Source organism: Sinocyclocheilus grahami, unplaced genomic scaffold (genome assembly GCF_001515645.1).
Source record: "Sinocyclocheilus grahami isolate Dianchi unplaced genomic scaffold, SAMN03320097.WGS_v1.1 scaffold88.1, whole genome shotgun sequence".
Lineage (NCBI taxonomy): Eukaryota > Metazoa > Chordata > Actinopteri > Cypriniformes > Cyprinidae > Sinocyclocheilus > Sinocyclocheilus grahami.
This window is the reverse complement of record NW_015505267.1, coordinates 183,508-202,312: the sequence shown is the minus strand read 5'-3', so window position 1 is coordinate 202,312 and position 18,805 is coordinate 183,508. Positions and strand designations below refer to the sequence as shown.

The window sequence follows — 18,805 nt, the reverse complement described above, 5'->3', positions numbered from 1 at the left end:
CTCCTGCGCGTGTCAAAACCCCCCCCCCCCCCCCCATAAATCTATTGGTGGTGGACTCCAATGCTCTGCTCACGAGGCTGCAGTTCTATTTGGGAAGTTGGCAGCTCGAGGCAGAGGGGCTTTACTCTCGCGACTCTGGAATTATGAACAGCGCTGGTCCGACCAGCATCTTTTTTTGAACATTATTCCCACAGATCTGAGACTATGGAGTTCGGGACCCGCATTTTCATCGCATTCCTCGTTTCCCAGGTAGGCGCGAGAGGTTTCATTCCTTTATGTTCAGGAATATCGCTCGAGCTGGATCTTAGTTTTTTCATAAATTTATTGTCGGGAAAATTGTGAAATTAATTTGTGAGCGCATTGCATGTTTTTACAACTCGTTAAGCAGAAAGAGTTGCACTGAGACAATACTTAAAGCTGAATGCCATGACAAGCAGAATAGAGATCAGTATACATGTTATTATTTATTTCTATTTATTTATCACAGTAGCGATGTCTCGGATGCATCGAACGTTTACTCTACGAACGTTTACTGTGTGATTCAGTCTAATGCACTGGGTTCAGGTGGGTGCAAATCACGAGCAAACTCAGTCTCAGATCGCATCTACATTCCGCTCAGCTCTGAAGTTGTCCGCTCCTTTGGCTCCCTTCATCAGGAGACATTCACACGACGGGCTGACTCACGGAGCCCTTCTCCATTCACTAAAGACAGCAAAGAATCCGTTAATGAGCGAATAAATAAACGATTCAAGACTAAAACAGTGCCTATCTAGTCATCTGAGTTCGCTAAAACGAAATAAACCGTTTACCAACAAATAAACAATTAACGGTAGGCTAAATTAATTATCCGCTCACTACAGAGAGCTTAAACAATGAACAAGATCAACGTACATCAATCAAACAAATAAACCAAGAGATTAACGACGAAAGAGCCGCTTTATTCACTTAAAACTAAATAAACGAGACCAATAAATATTAATAAATAACCGAATACAAGTGATTGACTGCGTCTCTCTTTAATCGTTTATCACTTCAAACGGATGAAATTAAAGCATCGAAATTGGTTAACAAACTAAGACTAATAAAATAGCTATCTGAAATCAAACAATGGAGCCAAATTCACTCGTAAAGAAGTAAATCTATTCAGTTTAAGGCGGTAGTTGTGTTTTCAAACATTATTGCTGGAGGTCATTAGCTGGATCAAGTTGGATGACCATATTGGAACTACAGTGGTCAAGCTTGCTATTGGGACATTGAAGATGGTCAACCAGCCTCCAGTGATCTGCTTGCACCAACTAATAACCAGCTATCTATCAGCCTTTTAGTTTTGACTTTGGTTTCCTGAGGCTGTTAATACTAATGGACAGGTAATATTGTCATGTTGTTTGCATGTGCATTAGATAGTCAGTGGTAGTCAGTTGGGGGTGAAAAAGACATTATGGCCTCCTGCATTTAAAATGTTGATGGCTCATTTGAAAGCCACTGCTCAACAGTTAATTCCTTGTAAAGGATAATGAACAACAGGTGTTGTGGTGGTGGTTCTTCCTCTCACAGATTAAACGCCATTATTTTTTGAGAATATGATTTATAATGCTCGAACACATCAAGTCGTGATCAAATGGCACTTTGAAGATGATATGCATTTGATGGACGTGTTTTCGGTTAGATAAATGCTATTATGGATTAGTTAGTAGGATGTGAGGTGGTTTATAACTTCACATGCCCTCAGCATGTGCTACATGCATTCACTGTTTAATTTAAATACACCTTCTTTGTTGTTTATCACCCAGAAAGCGCCAGGCTTTGTGCACATTTTAAAAAAGACACTTTATCCTTGAGAACTTTGAGAGACCTATCAGTGTACACTTATTATTAATACTTATTAGGCATTAGTCACATTTCAGCTCTTCTCAGATGCTTCACTAGGCTTTTACTTTTATAGCTGTGAATCATCACAATGCTTTGAATCCTTAGGTAGTCTGAACAGATTACAGCACGTTCGTTTTAACAATTCCTTGTAAGCAAGATGTTGTCTATGTTTGGCTTCCATTTGCAATAAACCACTTTAAATAGATTATAGCCTCTGATGCTCTCTAGATGGTCATCTCACCCTCACTGTCTACCTGGCCAGCAGTGCGAAATCCCTTTTTTCCTCTCTGGCTCCGTGTGTGATCAAGTGAGAAGGATCTTATTTATAGTCGCGCAGGTAGGGCGCCAAGTTTCCCTTGCGTATCGGAGCCTGTGAATTCCCTTCCTCTATAAATCCCTGTTTCCAAAATGAAACGTTAAGCAGTCGCGAGCCGCTGCAATGATTCAGAATAAGTGCGCCGTACCCGTGAGGTGCAGACATTTATCTTTAGCTCTTTCTCCCCCATTGCTTTTGTGTTTTATTTTATTTACTTATATATTTACCCAGTTTCCCCCAGCACGGCATTAGAAAATGGATAAAGAGAGTGAGAAATGGAAGGGAAAATAATTTCCTTTGCTTGCTGTAAGATCCCTAAGTGGTGCAGATTCTTTGGGATGGAACATGCGGTCCAATATCTCAGGTAATAGATAAGTCAGTTTGGCCATTTAAAGTTTGGAGCGGATGTTGTTCGCTCCAGGATGCACATATTGGCTTTAAATCTTGCATAGGCCACACTTAACGCTTTTGAATTGGTATCTGCATCACTTTCCCCTTTGATGACCTTGTGGCAAGACATTGACAGTGTGCATTTGAGGACTTCGTTGCCAGTTATGTGTTACTCCTGTGATTAATCACTCTTAATGAGAGAAAGAGGTGCTGCTTTAGGCTGGTGTCATTTCTATTTATTTCAAGGATAACAGGTGCGCATCGCTTCAGCCAGGGCATAACGCACAAGCACGCACACACAATCACACTTTCTCTTTAGTTGCAAAGCCTAAAGGCAGTCATGCAGAAGGGCTGGCTTCAGCTGTGTCCACTCTCTGTGTCTAGGGTGCTCATCATCAGCTACAGAGTGCATGTATATATAGTGTCCCTTCATAGCAAATGGTGAGGTGAGGTAGCAACAGGGTTGCTTGATTTTTACTTGAAATGTAAGTTTTTTTGGCAAAATGCAAAGCACCTTAAATATTTAAGAGTTTTTAATTTAATGTACTCTGTTGAGATCCTTCACTTTACGTTAGCATTACTCTAAATGCATTAAGCTCCAGTTCCATCGGTTGCATGGTGTCCTCACCAAGGAGCTCTCTAAATTAGGTTGGAATGTTTGGATTGGTGTTATGGGACGTCATACTGGAATCTCTTTTTTTCCATTGAAAAATAAAATATTTTTGATATTTTGAATATATTTGCTTTATTCATTAAAAGTAGCTAAATTAGTTTAGCCTAAATTAGGGATAGAAAAAGTGATGTTATTTTTTAACTAAAACTATTACAACCATTTTCATTAATTGAAATAAAGCTGAAATAAAATAAAATATAAATATTAGATGACAAAACATTAAAACAAAAAGAAACTAACTGAAATAAGTAAAATTACTAAACAGCAAAAGTAATAAAAAGTGACAAGCACAAATTAAAGAAATTAAAATGATACTGAGAATATAAAAAAGCTCATTCAAAATATTAATACATGCTATAATAGTATTATAGTAAATAATACTAAAACTAAATATATAAAATATATAAATTGATATAAAATAAAGCTAAACAGATTTTATTTAATTAAAAAACCTATAAAAATAACAAAAACAAATGAAAATGAAAACTAAAAATATTAAAATAAAAGCTAAATATAAATATTAATAAATACTATAATAGTATTTGAATGATAGTAAAACCACACTGGGATACAACAATATTTAAATTCTGGCCAATACCAAAAAGCTGGTAATTATTTTCATGTTATGGTCGATAACCAATAAACAGCCAATATTAAAATTATATATTAAAAGCTTGTCTTAAAAAAGTAAAAAAAAATCAAATAATTAAAAGTTAAAACTGAACTTAGGTGTTACAACGTTATAATGTAAAGTATGAAAAATGGATATTTGAAAAAAGATCAATATGCTTGCAGAATGGTGTAGTTACTGCATCTACCAGCAGGGACGAACTGCTGACACTAACTTGACTGTCTGGTCCTTGCAGTGTCTTTAGGTAACAATGTACTGAAGCACAGAGAGAATTTGGGAGGCCTGGTTTGTATTTAACCTTGCAGATGGACTGTACTGTGAATCGTGCTTTCATGTTTGAAGTGCGCCATTAGGAGGAAGCTTGTCTTACCAGAGTGAGAAATCTTGATTAATTCGTGCACTAGCTGTTGAGCACAATATGCTAAATGAAGGTCTGGTAATGATGGAGATAATGAGAGCACCCAGTCATTAGCACTGCAGTGGATCTGAATGGATCGTTCCCTGTGTCGACCCTGCTTTGCACTCGCTACCCATCCTCTACCAATGTCACCGCTTTTGCTGCATAGGTTAGGTTTGATTTTGCCTTTTTTCCTTCATGGCAGATATGTCATGCATGCTTGTGGGTTACAGCTGTTGGTGAAGAATCAGTGATTACAGAATGATTCTTGTGGTGGTTTTGTGCTTGTCTAGAGTCTTAGAAGTCAAGGCCCACTGACTTCTGACATTTCACTTGGCTCACAGAGCGGAAGCACAGCAATGTTGAGATTTTTTGTTAAGGCAAAAATGTGTGTGTTTGTACTTATATGTAGCCAGTACATTGTGGAGTAGGCGCTAAAGTAAAAAAACTTGAGCAATGTAAAGAGATATCAGAACGGAAAGATTTGTTCAGCTTTCTGGGCCTTGAACAGCAGGAAGTTAAATTCACTAACTACTTAGACTGTAAAAGTTTTGAAGATGCTCATAATTAGTTGCTCACATACTCACAGATAAATACTGTACATACAGTCATTCTGAAATAATTTCTTAATGTCCTCCTCCTATGATTGTGGTTCAGTGTATACTGTAAATGTACTCTCTTTTTTCCTCTTTTTGCTTTCTCTTTTCCCCTTTCTCCTTTCCAAATAATATATATATGTGTGTGTATATATATATATATATATATATATATATATATATATATATATATATATATATAATTTGGTTGGTTGGTTGAACCAGTTTTCAAATCAAATATAAATGACAAATGAGCGATTTGAAATTTTGACTGTTTGCACTGTAAAACTTTCTCAGAAAGACTTGGTCTTCAAATTCACCACATCTCTGGCCATTTTTGATGTATTTTATACTGATTTTGCATCTCTGCAATCAAATATGGCACTGTTACGTGTCACATGTCAGATTTGATATCAGTGATAACAGGTGTCCATCAAATGTCATTGGTTCCTGTGTGTCTCTTGGCCAGTTGTCATCTTCAGGTATATATTTCATGCTACAGTGGAGATTTAATTGTAATTTAATACATGCATCATTTGAATTGTTTTATGATACTTTTCTGATGCTTTTTTTGGGTCTTGACAACACCTGTCACAACTGACTTTAATTGTATGGCATACACTCTCAGAAAAAAAGGTACAAAGCTGCCACTGGGACAGTACCCTAAGGTACAAAAGCTAAACACCTTTGTACCATTTTAACCCCTAAATGGTACGTATTAGTACCTTAAAAAGGTACATATCAGTATCATTTGAAAGGGTTCCCCAGAACAGTTTTGTACCTTTATTTCTGAGAGTGTAGAGTGACCAGATTAGTGGTCGTTTTATGGGTTTTTTTAACAGCTGATACCGATGCCGATATCTTAGAAAGCAGAGTGGCTGATAGCCGATATAAAGCCGATATCATTTTATTTATTTTAATTCATATTTAAGAAATTTGAAATCATTTGAAAATGGATTAAAAAATAAACGTGTAAAATAAACATACTTATACTCTAGAAGACAAAGTATTTTTCACAAATAAATAAATATTTAATAAAAAGTAAACACTGTAACCAACAGGGCACTCAGTATTCTGGGAAGTTTGTGTGCATTAGGAATCATATTTTTTCAAATAAAGCCAAGGTAACACTCATTTTACATACAGCCCACAGTGAAAATTACATGAATATGACAGTGGGCAAATGCATAAAGCGCAGCATAATTTGAAATCAGTCACGAGTTTAAAGTTTGTCGATTGCGCGTCTCCAGTGAAGCTAAACTCTACTCCTGTCCATATTCAATTCGCACGGACCATAGGACCGACTGTCAATGAACACGCGATCATGCAGGTCACATGCACACTTCACAAGATCTCAACTAGATTCGACTAAGTCTGCAAGATTTGTGAAATTAAATGTTCATTAGTCATTCAAATATTTGTTTAAATGATATAAATCGTATTTGCGGAATGCTGACGGCAAACGAGAAAGTATTATAATGTTTGCCTTTAATAATATTAAAGCAATCGTTATAATACTTTTTTTGTATACATTTTAATTCCTTTGTTTAACAGTTCTATCTGATTATTAGATAGACTTCTATCCGTATTAGTCAAAACTGAATGACAACAGCAAACAAGAGGGAGAATGTGAACACTGTGTGCTCAGACGCTGCCGCAGCCGTTCAAAATAAAAGTCCCACCTCGAACACATCGGCCAAATAGAAAAACTTATCGGCCGATGCCGATATTTGAAAAATGGCAGGTATCGGCCGATATATAGACCACTAGACCAGCAAGGCTCGAAATTGCGACCATTTTGGTCGCATATGCTCACGAAATTTAATCTGTGCGACCTCAAAATATATTTGGGAGCATTTGTGCGAGTGCATATAATTGTTGTCGTGCGACCTGTTTTAATTTCTCTAAAAACGTTCAGAGTATGTGCCTTCTGAGTGTTGATACGGTGACCTGTCTGCCGTTCTATGAAACGTTAGGCTACATAACCAATTAAACTTCATCTTTACATTCTTAACTTTAATGCAGATTTTAGATTGGTTAATATTAGCTGTCAATCACCCAGTCACTGCTTTCCGCTGTCAGGTGACAGGGAGCTAACTACCGCGGGGAATGAAGGCTGAAGAAGAGAGAAAATAAAAAAAGAAACACTGACATTTTTTGTGATCCACCTAAAGTTACAAATAATGGTGCTGGTGATAGCGATCATGTGGTGAATGTTGATCCACCAGCCGAATAGAAGGCGTACAGTTTTCGGAGAGAGTGGTTGAAAGACTTCTAGTGGCTCCGCTATGAAAATGGTTCTATGCACTGCGATCACTGTAAAGCCTGTGGGACGGAGTTTGCAGGTAACAGCGTTCGCCACCGAATCTACACATTTCGTAATTGTTGTTTTACGATGTGCGGTTTGACATTATCAAGTATATTGCAAAGTCAAATCCAAACAAAACACACCTACAGAGAGTGCACGCATATGACGTGAAGTCTATTAGGTTAGATTAGTGCGCGTGCGCATTTAGAGTGCGTTCTTTCACGGCATAATTCAGTCTATTCAAATGCATCACAAAATTCAAGATATGGGGCCTTTACATCATTTCATATCGTTCAGGGGTAGGCAAAATGTCCTGCAGAGTTTAGCTCCAACCCTGAAAAAAACCTCACTTGTCTGTAGCCTTAGTAATCCTGAAGACCTTGATTAGCTTGTTCAGGTGTGTTTGATTAGGGTTAGAGCTAAACTCTGCAGGACAGCGGCACTCTGACGTTGCCTATCCCTGATATAATATCAATATCACAAGAAGAGTGCTGTTTCCTCCAAAAATCAGCCCGATTACAAATGTGATATTGATTTTATAAGTTAATATTAAGAGACTTACGTTTTAGACACTATATTTCCTCTTTTTGCTCTATTTTGCCAGCAAAAATAATTCCAAGCACAGTCACAGCGCTGTTTTGCGTCTCTGAGCAACATGAGGGTGTTTCGTTCCTGAATGAATAATTCGTCAAATGATTCGGTTCAATCGCAATGACTACTTATTAACAGTGACTTGCTGCCACCTGCTGGCAGTTTTAATTTCACATTTAAAGTTTCAAATATTTCAAATATCAGTATTCAACGTTTTATGTTTACAATATTAAAATATTATTTATGCATGTGTAACTGCAGGCTAAATGCATTCATGTCCTGCATTAATCAGTGTGCAAATCCATTTCAGATGCAGCTTCTGTGTTTCCTCTGCATTGCAAAGATGAATTTTGTTGATTGATACTTTCATTTGCTTGATAACAGCCCAAATGTCTTATTATAATTGACTGATTAAATATAAGAATTTGACTTAAGGGTGATAAATGATAATGCACACTTTTAGATTTTTAGTAAAAATGACCATAAAAGGTAAAAATCTATTTAAACTTATTGGAAAAGATTAATTTCTGTCACTGCTGTGAACTGACCACCACACAGAATATGAATATAAAAAATTTTAGGAGTCAGCTGTCCACTGTAGTCCTTAAGATATCAGCACAGTAACACTCAGTCAAATTATAGTTATCGATAAAATCCCAGAAAATATCGAGATATCATTTTTTGTCAATATCGCACACCCCTAGCTGCCAGTCGTTCGGTGCAACTCGCACAGCTGAATGTAAAATTTAACACTGCATACACCATCCTAACCCTCGGCAAAGAAGAGCTTAACTTTAGGTTATTTACAAAATAAATCTGTCAGTGTTCTTTTCATTTTCTCTCTTCTTCAGCCCTTTCCTTTTCTCGCGGTAGTTAGCGGAAAGCAGTGACTGAGAGATTGACAGCTAATATTAACCAATACAAAATCTCCATTAAAGTTAAGAATGTAAGGATACAATCTGTTAATATATAATTTGTAGTTGTAGTGCTCCTAAATTTTTGCTGGTGCTCCTAACTTTTTGAAGTTGGGAGCACCAGTGCTACCAAGCAAAAAAGTTAATTTCAAGCCCTGACCAGAGTATTCTTCAAAGTATCCATTTTTGTGTTTTGTGTCAACAAAATTAAAGTAATAGATTTGTAACAGCAAGAGGGCGAATTAATTATGACATAATTTTCAGTTTTGGCTGAACTATCCATTTTTGAGATGGAAGCAAAGATAGAGATTAAAGACAACGATATGTCCCAGAGCTGCTCGCTCATTTTAACCAAGACCAAATCAGCAGTTCCAACTCATTACACTGAATAGAACTGATTTAGAGACAGTGACAATCTGGGGAAAATGAAAGCTTGCTTGTGTTCAAGTTTGCTCCATTTTGAGTGCAATAGTTGCATTAGAGTCCCCCAAACATTGATTTAGCAGAAAGAGATCTCATATTGTCAGTCCTCTAGTTTCAGAACTCTTCTATCCATCCCTAGCGCCCTTCTTTCTCTCTGTCCCTGTCTATCTCTTCTCTGTTTGCATAGATCATCCCTCCGTCAGGCAGATAAATGTGAGGAGAGCCTCAAAAGCCTGGATCTTCTAATCCACTTCTCAAACACACCGTGTGACATGCCAGGCCTGCGAAATGTCCCTGGACCACCTCGTCCCTCTGAGAGAAGTGGAAATTTTATATAATATTCCTATATTTGCATATTGATTCATAGTCAATTATTGCTGGAATATTTTCTTTCGGAATATCTAAAACCACCCAGACGGCCTAGCCTGCATTAGCCAATCCAAATATAATTGCAGTGACTCATACTGTAAACACGGATGGCTTTATCTGTGACACTGGATTTCCAACTCACTAGTTGGAAGCAGTAATTAATTGAATGGTATCATGTGTGGAGTTTGTGCGACTCTGTGTGTTGTGCACGGTGACCTGTGGAGCCAGAGGCAATATGGGGATTTGTATCAGAGACATGCACACGTACACAGATTTAACAGTGAGAACAGCCGAATGTCACGGTAAACATGATACGTGTTTATCTGTAGATGCTTATGTGGCACAATTTCATTGTGTATTAAAGGGGACCTAGAGAATAGTAATGGTAGGAATAATGGCAGAAAAATGTTCTCCAGTGTGTGTGTGTGTGTGTGTGTGTGTGTGTGTGTGTTCCTTTAGAAAGATGCTTGCTGTTGGATATGATTGATGACAGGAACAGAGATAAATGGAAGGCAGGGATCTGATTTGTGATAAGCAGACAGGATGTCCCCTGCAGTCCTGACCACCGCTGTTCTGGTCTTTCCGTCTTTCATAGTTCAAGCTCCGTTTCATCCCTGTGTTAAGACCAAATTTAACCTGTGAATGATTCAAACTATTCTTATTTATGCACATAAATATGTGGATCTCATAGTCAAATAAAAAAATTGAAATATTAGGTGAAAAATGTTTTCCAGACCAGAAAAAGTCATGGAAATTATGTCTTTGATATGTCCATAGTAAATATTTTTCTAGATATTCTCTGCTTAATAATATTTTATTGACATGACACAAGCAACTTTTTCCTTAACACAAGAGCGATAAGTTGAAGTGATGATTCAATTTTTGTACTGTTCAAAGGTTTAGGGCCAGTAAGGCTGTAAGTGTGTATAAATTAATATTTTTTTATTTAAGAAGAAGCATAAAATGGATTAAAAGTAGTTAAGACATTTATAATGTTACAAAGATTTATATTTAAAATAAGTACTGCTCTTTTGAACATCCTTCATCAAAGACTCCTGAAAAAAAGTATCTTGGTTTTCACAAAAATTTTAAGCAGCACAATTAGAAAGATTAATTAGTGATTTGTTAAAATTGTTTCTTAATTTTAGTCCCCCCCCCCCATATGGAGATACCTAACATTGTAATTAGTGAGATCAAATAGTTTATCCAGATTAAAACATTTTTTTTTAAGTTTTCATATTTTTTACAATCATTGCTTTTATTAGCATGCTAGCCACATATTGTGCTTTACCTGTTAGACTGTTTGCGGCATAAAACCCTCTCAAAAACGGTCTTCAAATTCATCCCCCTCACTGCCACTCTGGTCACTTTGTTGTATTTTGTACTGTTTTTGCATCTCGCCTTTTTTAAACAGCTTGCCAAGCTAAAAATAGGCTAACTTTTAAAACAACGACTATAGGCCGCTGGTTTCTGTTCCAGTCGATTGCTCTCCTAGTAGCTGAATGTGTCTTATATAAACTTCCAATCGGGGTCAGGTGAACCCGAAACCAGCCTAATTATTCAGTTCTTCTTTAAGAACGATTAATCGACTAGTCATTTAAGGCAATTTCCCATTCACTTGTCGATTTTGAAAAGATGTCTTTTTACACATCCCCATTAACCCTTAAAAATCCGTTTCATAAAAGTCATCCCTATCTAAAACGATAGATTGCTTTCCTCCCCACATAATCTAATTGGACGGTGATATTGAACGCTTTGATCTTCTTCATCTTGGCTCGTTGCTGTTTTTGCATTGACTGCGGGAGATCAAATCAGCCAACTAAACCCTACCTTAACTGTAATCCTATATTGTCTTATTTTGCATTGATCTCCTCCCTATATTATATATACACATTCCTGAAGGAGAGCCTGAACCTCAGCTGGGCTGTGACTAACACCTTTCTCCCCTTCTCTAGAGCTGTGTCTCAGAGAGGACTTAGGTAACTGGCAGAGACGTGAAGGGACATCAGGTTCCACAGCTCTCTCTCCATCTCCCTCTCTTTGCCGTGCTTATTTCCAAAGCGTGGCTAGCTTTGTTTTCTTTAATTTGCCGTGATTCACAGCAGATCGCCTCAGCTAAGTGCCACATCTGAGAGAGGGCAAATCAATCTCTGTCTTGCAATCACCTCTCCCAACCCCCACTCTGAAACACCCTCAGTACTCACTCCCACCGTATAGATGGCGATATAGTGCCAGCAATTCTGAAGGAACACTGCTTGCCACCCCCCCAAAAAAACGACAGGTGAGCATAAGTGCCTCTGAGTGAATTTCTTTGCTAGAGTTCTGTAAGAATGCAGATTAAGCAATGTATTTGTTTAGAAGAAGATCAGCAGGTGTTCAGTGTAGCTGACTTGATGGCCTTGGTTAGAGTTACTGTAAGATAGACTTTCGAATTTATTGTACTTGATGGAGCTGTTGAGTAAGAAGAATGGGCTTTTTTCCAAGGCTTGTCTCTTCTTCTGAGGGCTAAGGTTCAACTGCGTCACTGAAAATGCAATCAATGCCTCATCCTTGAGTTTTTTTTTCTTCACGGCATTTTACAACAACATACCAGAGCGAATTTAGTCACCTCTTTAGCTTTATTTGTTCAGCACAGCAAGTCAAGTGTATTTTGTTGCACATTTTTTTAATTATTAAAAAATGTTAAACTTAAGCTTTTCACCGGAATTGTTTCTTGGCTTCTATAAAGCCTTAATTTATTTGATGTCCTTCACTATCACTTTGATTTTTGAGTGCTGCTAGACCACTGAGGCAGACCAGCCTAAAAACTTTGACTATACTTTTGACTACTTATTACTATAGCTTTGATGAAGTGCATACAGCCATGCTTTCAGTGCAGAAGCATGTTTGGTTTATCCATGTCTTTAGATCTGCACATACATTAGCAGTGAAAAGGAGAAGAAATGTTTCAGGGACATAATTGGAGAGAATGAAACACCCTACACTGTACTCTGAGCTCTAAGCTCCTCTCTCATAAAGACCCAACGTTCTTTGAAGCATTTCTAAGAAAAGAAGACAAATCCTCTATCCTGAGCAACATTTTCTGCTCCACAATGAAAACTGGCATGATGTTGATGTGGCAGGGAGCGTTTGTCGATTAGCGTATCAAAAAAATCTCTGTGTTCAAGCGGCTTTGCGGGGCTATTTTGGGAAAGGCTGCTATTGTTGTGGATGGTTGAAAGGGAACACACAGACACTTTTAAATGTGCCCTCAATTGGCCCTCATCCTCTTAACCTGTCACCCACATGCACACGCAGCATGGTGCGGTGTCTTTCTTCCATATACTACTACTTTCTCTGTGCATCTGTCTCTTTATGTCTTCAACCCAGTCACATAAAGTCCCTGGAGGCACAGATTAGTTTCTGCGAAGGCTTTATAATCAAAACTTTTGAAAGAGCTGACAGCGCTGTGAAGGCCTCATTAGACCTTGAAATAAAGTAGAATGGATGTACTTTTAATAAAGTATTAAAGTAAGGACTCTGCATACTTCAGAAGCATCTCTCTGTTTTTACTGACAGGTAAACAAGTGACAAGTACAAAGAATCCTTTGTGTTCGCTTGATGAACCAAACATCACTACTGAAGTGCAAATTAAGATTGTCTGAACTTCACACATATCTAGAGCGGAAAACAAATGTTCCTATTAAAAGGAAGCTAAGATCTTTAATGGGAATTGCTTTAATGTAAATGTGCATGCTAGAATTTTTTTTATGCACTGCCAAGAGAGATCCATTGAAGCCATGTTTCACTAGGAGTCTATTGATTTTTTTTAATGGACCATAGATTGAAGTGATTGCTTAAAGATTAGACTTTCTTTTCTTTTCTTTTTTTTTTTAAATAAATTTAATTTGAAATGTAATTTCTGACAGTAGAAAATGGTGAATGCTTTCATGTAAAAAACCTTTTTGATCCATTTGAGACAGCTCTACCCTTCTAAAATTCATACACTAGATAGAGTACATTGTGTATAGTATACAGCATATAACCTTATGAAAAGCTATATTGCTATAGCTATATTGTGCTATGGAAAAAAAAGTTGGTCATAAGTCTCTTAATCATTGTTTTTTTTCCTGACTGTTGATTGGGTGACTTTTTTAAAATAGGCAGGACTTTGCATCAAATGACCTAATGTGTTTGGCGACAGACCCAGAGTTAATTGAAGTCTGTTGTATGATTTAGTATTGGTTTATAAGCTGTTTTCCTCACATGGACTGAAATGTTGTCCCCGCAATGTAAAAAATTTCAGGTTTTACTCTCCTTGTGGGGGAATTTGGTCCTTACAGTATAGAGAATACTCGGACCATACACAAATAGATATTAGTGATATCTGGGCTTCTCGGTCCGTGTAACACTTCACAATTAAATTTTCAGACCATATGGAGCAAATGCAAAAATAAAAAAAATTAATCCAAATTCTATTTTTTTTTCCAGTTACTTCATAAATTAATAATTGCTATTTTCTCATCGTTTTTCAATTTTACTTTTGCTAAATTGTGACTTCAGAAATGATCGTTTGAATCAATGAAATCTAAACAATTTTCTATTTTTCTTTTTTTCTTGCAATTTGAGCTGTGGGCTGTACCATTAGCACAGGGGTGTGACCGCGGACTGTTTTACAGACTAAACCAAACAGTTGAAAATTGATTTGTAAAGCGTTATACGGACCCTTCTCCTGTCTTGAAAATGCACTCTGAACACATGTATTTGCAGTGTACAATATTTGACAATGTTTTTCAGATTTTCCTGTTTCCCTCTAGACTCAGAGGCACATGTGATTACCTGGTTTGAGCAAGCCCATCTGCAAAGTTTAGATTGTGTAGGTGGGATTCCTGAAAATATGCATTGCATTAGATTTGGTTTTCATTAGAATTTCATGTCCTGACTGTCATATCCTACACGCTTTACTGAACGCAATTTTACGCTCTTTTGGATCCACATAGACAGGCTGATCCCCACCTCTCTTTTTGCCAGCTATCATACTGTCCATGTGTCGCAAGAGCTAGACCGTTAGCAGCATCTTTCCATCTCGCTCCGGCGATACGAATGGCACGTGTCACGGCCTCTGTCAACTGTCAAGACTCCCAAAGTACAAACACCAACAATTTAACCAATCATCCGAGATTGTTTATCCTTCTGCGTTTCGACTGAATCAATGGGAGATAATTAGGCGTGTCATGATGATGTTAATAGAATACGGGACGGATAGCCCGGCCGGGAACAAAATATCATCCTCACCCAATTCTCATTGAAATGCCACAGGGTCCTGTTTGCTTAACAAGGCAAATATGGGCTGATTGTCAGACAAAGTGAAAGTTAACCTTCATTGCACATCTTCAAACAATGAACTCTGTAACTAATTTAGCCTTGCGCAGATGGATGTGTGAATTCTTGTGTTGCCGGCAATTAAACTTTGCCAGGTTTGCTGTGTGTAACCACAATGCTCAGTTTCTGATTTTCCACATTTGATCGATGGAGCGAACACATTCACCGTATGCTTCACGAACAAAAACTTCTGTCATCTCAATGTTGCATTAATCTCTCCCAATTAAACCTTGTTTTGCATTCTCGTGTCTTTCAGAGACCTTACCAATCTGCAGATTTCTGCATTTGTGACAGACATTCCCCTCTGAGTCATCATACCCTACTGACATCCATTCAGCATGTAAAAAGTGAGGAAGGAATAATAGACACTCTAAATCTTACAATAATAGACAGTCTAAATCGGAATCTGCTCAATGAACATTTAGTCTTTTACCAAAAAAAGTATCTGGGGGCGACACAGCTGTTGTACCACCCACCGAATGGCTCTGGTTTGGTTTGTTGGCTGCAGGGCTGGTGGGCACATGATTGTGTCCTGAAGTGACCAAATAATGACACAGCTGTCATTGTATGCCTTTTTAAAAAATGCCAGTGGCATTTCCAGCTGTTACCGTATGCCCTGTTGTTTGTGACCCTCAGCTCCTTGTTGAGTTTTACAGGCAGAGTCTGTGTGTGGGTGAATGTGGGCATGTGTTTGTGCCACTTTCATCCGCTGGCTGTATTTTTGGTATCTCTTAATGAATTTGGATTAAGCCGAGCAACTGCAGAAGCACTTGTACGTGTAATTAGAATGAGAGACATTATGTATGTCAGTATGTCTTGGCTGTTATATAGTATTTTTTGGGGATGTTAAACAGGAGATGATATTTAAAATTGTGAAGGAAGTTGAATTGTTAAAGGTGAAGTGTGTAAGTTTTGTGCCATAGTGGCACCAAGAAATGATTGTCTCCTAACAGATTTTCCAATATCTCCAACTGCACTTCCTGTAGTCAACCCTCCCTGCGTTCCATTCGGAAGGGCTCATCCCTATGCCCTAATCCCTTCAAAGGGTTTACCCTCCGGAGTGAGAGCTTCGAAGGGTTGAAGGGTGTAGGGGACCAAACAACTGTTCCTCACACGGAGGTGCCGGCATCATGCAAAGAATCTGCGCAAAGGATTATGGGAGCCCGAAGTGTCCATCAGTTGTTCCCTTCGAAATCCTTCATTCCGAAAGGCCCATTGAAGTGGCAAGGTTTGAGCACTTCGGTTTGGAACGACCCTTCAATATGGCGGCCATGATTGTTTTTACTCCGAAGTGCCCTTCGGAGGGCGATATATCCCATTTGGAACGCACCGTGTGTCTTCCTTTAAGTCAATCAGTTAGTCCCACCCTAAACTCATGCCATTGGATGAGACAGAATTTGACTTGTTTAATAAACATGATGATCTGTTCTTCAGTCCAATGAAATTTCAGAATGGGTGGAGCTCTCTGGTGCGACTCAGTGTCAGATCACTGTCAGTCCTATTAATATACTGTTGTATTGTTTATTAATATTTTGAATTGGCTTTTTATTTTTAGTTTCATTTTGTTTAACTATTAGTGTTGATGTGCTTTTGTCATTTTTAGTAGTAGTTCCCTTTCATGGGAACTTCGAACTGCGTCCTCTAGGTTTCTTGCCATGCTGCGGACGCAAGCTTCAGACGAAGAAGTGAATGATGTGTAGCTCCCGGCGCCGATTTATACTGGAGTCGCACCGGTAGTGACGTCATGGCTGTCGCCGGCCAACGAGTTGGTGTTTTTTCAATGTATGCTTCAGACCCGGGTCACGACGAGGCGGTCCCCATAGCGACCCCTCGAGGACGCAGTGTCTCGTTCCCTACTCAGGGAACCATGGTTACATAAGTAACCTGAGACGTTTTCTTTTAAATATTTCTATTCAACATTTATAGTTTAAGTTTACATTTTCATCTAATATTTATATTTTATTAGATTTTTAGCTTTTTCAATAAAAAAATGTTTTAGTTAATAATAACAACACTGATCATTATATTGTATGTAGCCAAATCTGGCATCCTTCTTTAATTGGCTTATGTGGTAAATGTGTATTTAGAAAAGCATTTTGCCTAGTTGCTTTGGATTAGGGCTAGACCAAGTTGTTGCTCGTGGCATCCATAGTCTCCTAATTGCCGAGGAGACATTTTGGAGCCTCTTTAGCCCATGTGGCTTAATGCATCAGAAACAATGGCCATTAAACATGTCCAGGGTGAGAGATTCTCTAGATGTCTGTGGCTGTTATTTTTAGGCTTGTGGGAACAGTGTCTGTGACTGCGCCTACTCCATGGTCATTAATCCCTCGCTCCTGCATCTGACAGAATAAAGAAAGTTGCTTTATTTTCTTAATGACCTGTTTACTCAGCCGTGTTTACGTGTAGCTGAGAGGTCACGTTCCTGTGTGTTTTCATTAAATGCCTCTGGATTCCACTTCACCATCCCGAAAAACTGAGCCACAGCATCATTACTCCAAAAAAGAGACTAATTTTTTCAGTTTTTCTTTTGTACCTGTATTTTTGTCCCGTCCAGAGTTGCTCCTCAACATTTAGCGCTGGTGCAGAAAAAGACATTTAGAACAAATATGTAGGTAAAAATATAGAAGATCCTTTCAAAAAGTACTGTGCAGAAATGGCATATTTTTCTTAGAAGAAATGGCATATATTTCTTAGAAGTACATAGTACTTCTAAGAATACAGTGGTATTGACATATATATATACAAAAGAGACCTTGGTATTACTGTGGATTTTTGTAAGTGAAAATATACTGAAGGCATAGAGAAAAAAAAGAGAAGTAAGAAAAAAGGCAGAGGTTATACAGGGGGAATATTTCTCCTGTATGACCGCCTGCAGGTGATATGCAGAAAGCTTGATTGGGGAAGGTGAATTGTGGCTCTGCAATGGTTCCTGACAGGCACATCTCTCAGCCACAGATTTACCTACCATTTTAGCTATGCAGGGTGAAAGACAATCTGGTGGAGGCAATGAATATTTATATCGCAGACCGGATGGTTATTAAGAGGGTATTCTGGACTTTCTCTAACTGTTTGGAAGTTAAAGTAAGAGCTAGGGGGGAAAAGAAATAGCCTGACCACTCCTTCATTTTTCCTTTTTTTTTGAAGTTGGAGAAAGGTCATCTATCCATGCTGCCCGGAGGCAAGCATACAAGTGACAGCACTGAAATAAATCCATGTGCAACTCTTTACCTGAGCACAAAAAATGCAGCAATTGGGGACATTTTGACTTCTGACTGGAACCTTGCCATGCAAAAAGAGTTTAAATAAAAGAATAATGGCTATAGTGGCAAAAAAAAAAACCCTTTAAAGGAATAGTTCACCCAAAAATCAAAGTTTGTTGAAAATGTACTCACACTCAGGCCATCCAAGATGTAGATGAGTTTGTTTGGATCCTCTGGATCCTCTGCAGTGAATGGGTGCCGTCAGAATGAGTCCAAACAGCTGATAAAAGCATCACAATAATTCACAGTAGTCCACATGTCTCCAGTCCATCCATTAGCATCTTATGAAGTGAAAAACTGTGTGTTTGTAAGAAACTTGGATTTAGCCTGTTTTCCATTTTTGCCACCTTACTTCAGTTTACATCTCTTCCTCCAAGTAATTTACCTTGCTATCTACTTAAATGTGTGTTAGCACAGAGATTAGGATAATTCCTGCACAGATTTGCTAAATTCACATAGCACTGGTGTATTTGGGAAGGCATCCAAAGCCCAAATGAGATATACTCTTTTCATTATGGTGTTGTTATAAGGCCTCCACATTGATTGTTTTTATTCACCTTTAGTCATGCTTTCCATCCATATTTGACTCATCACTTATAATGTTGATTAGATAGTCAAAGCGTTTCGACCACATAAGCTGTGAGGATATGAGGCTGATGATGTGTCGTCTTTCAGAGACCATTGCATTTGTTTCCAGAGAGAGA

The 18,805-nt window shown here is 38.1% G+C and overlaps 1 protein-coding gene across 1 annotated transcript in view; it reads left to right on the top strand.

Annotated features, from left to right (window-relative positions):
* Positions 1 to 78: 78 nt before the first annotated feature.
* The window catches only part of LOC107587012 (cadherin-13-like), a 171,739-nt gene continuing 153,012 nt past the window's right edge, over positions 79 to 18,805 (top strand). Inside the window, exon 1 of the mRNA XM_016274605.1 lies at positions 79 to 249. Coding sequence (XP_016130091.1) covers positions 205 to 249 — 45 coding nt within the window. The 5' untranslated portion in view covers positions 79 to 204. The remainder of the gene's footprint in view (positions 250 to 18,805) is intronic.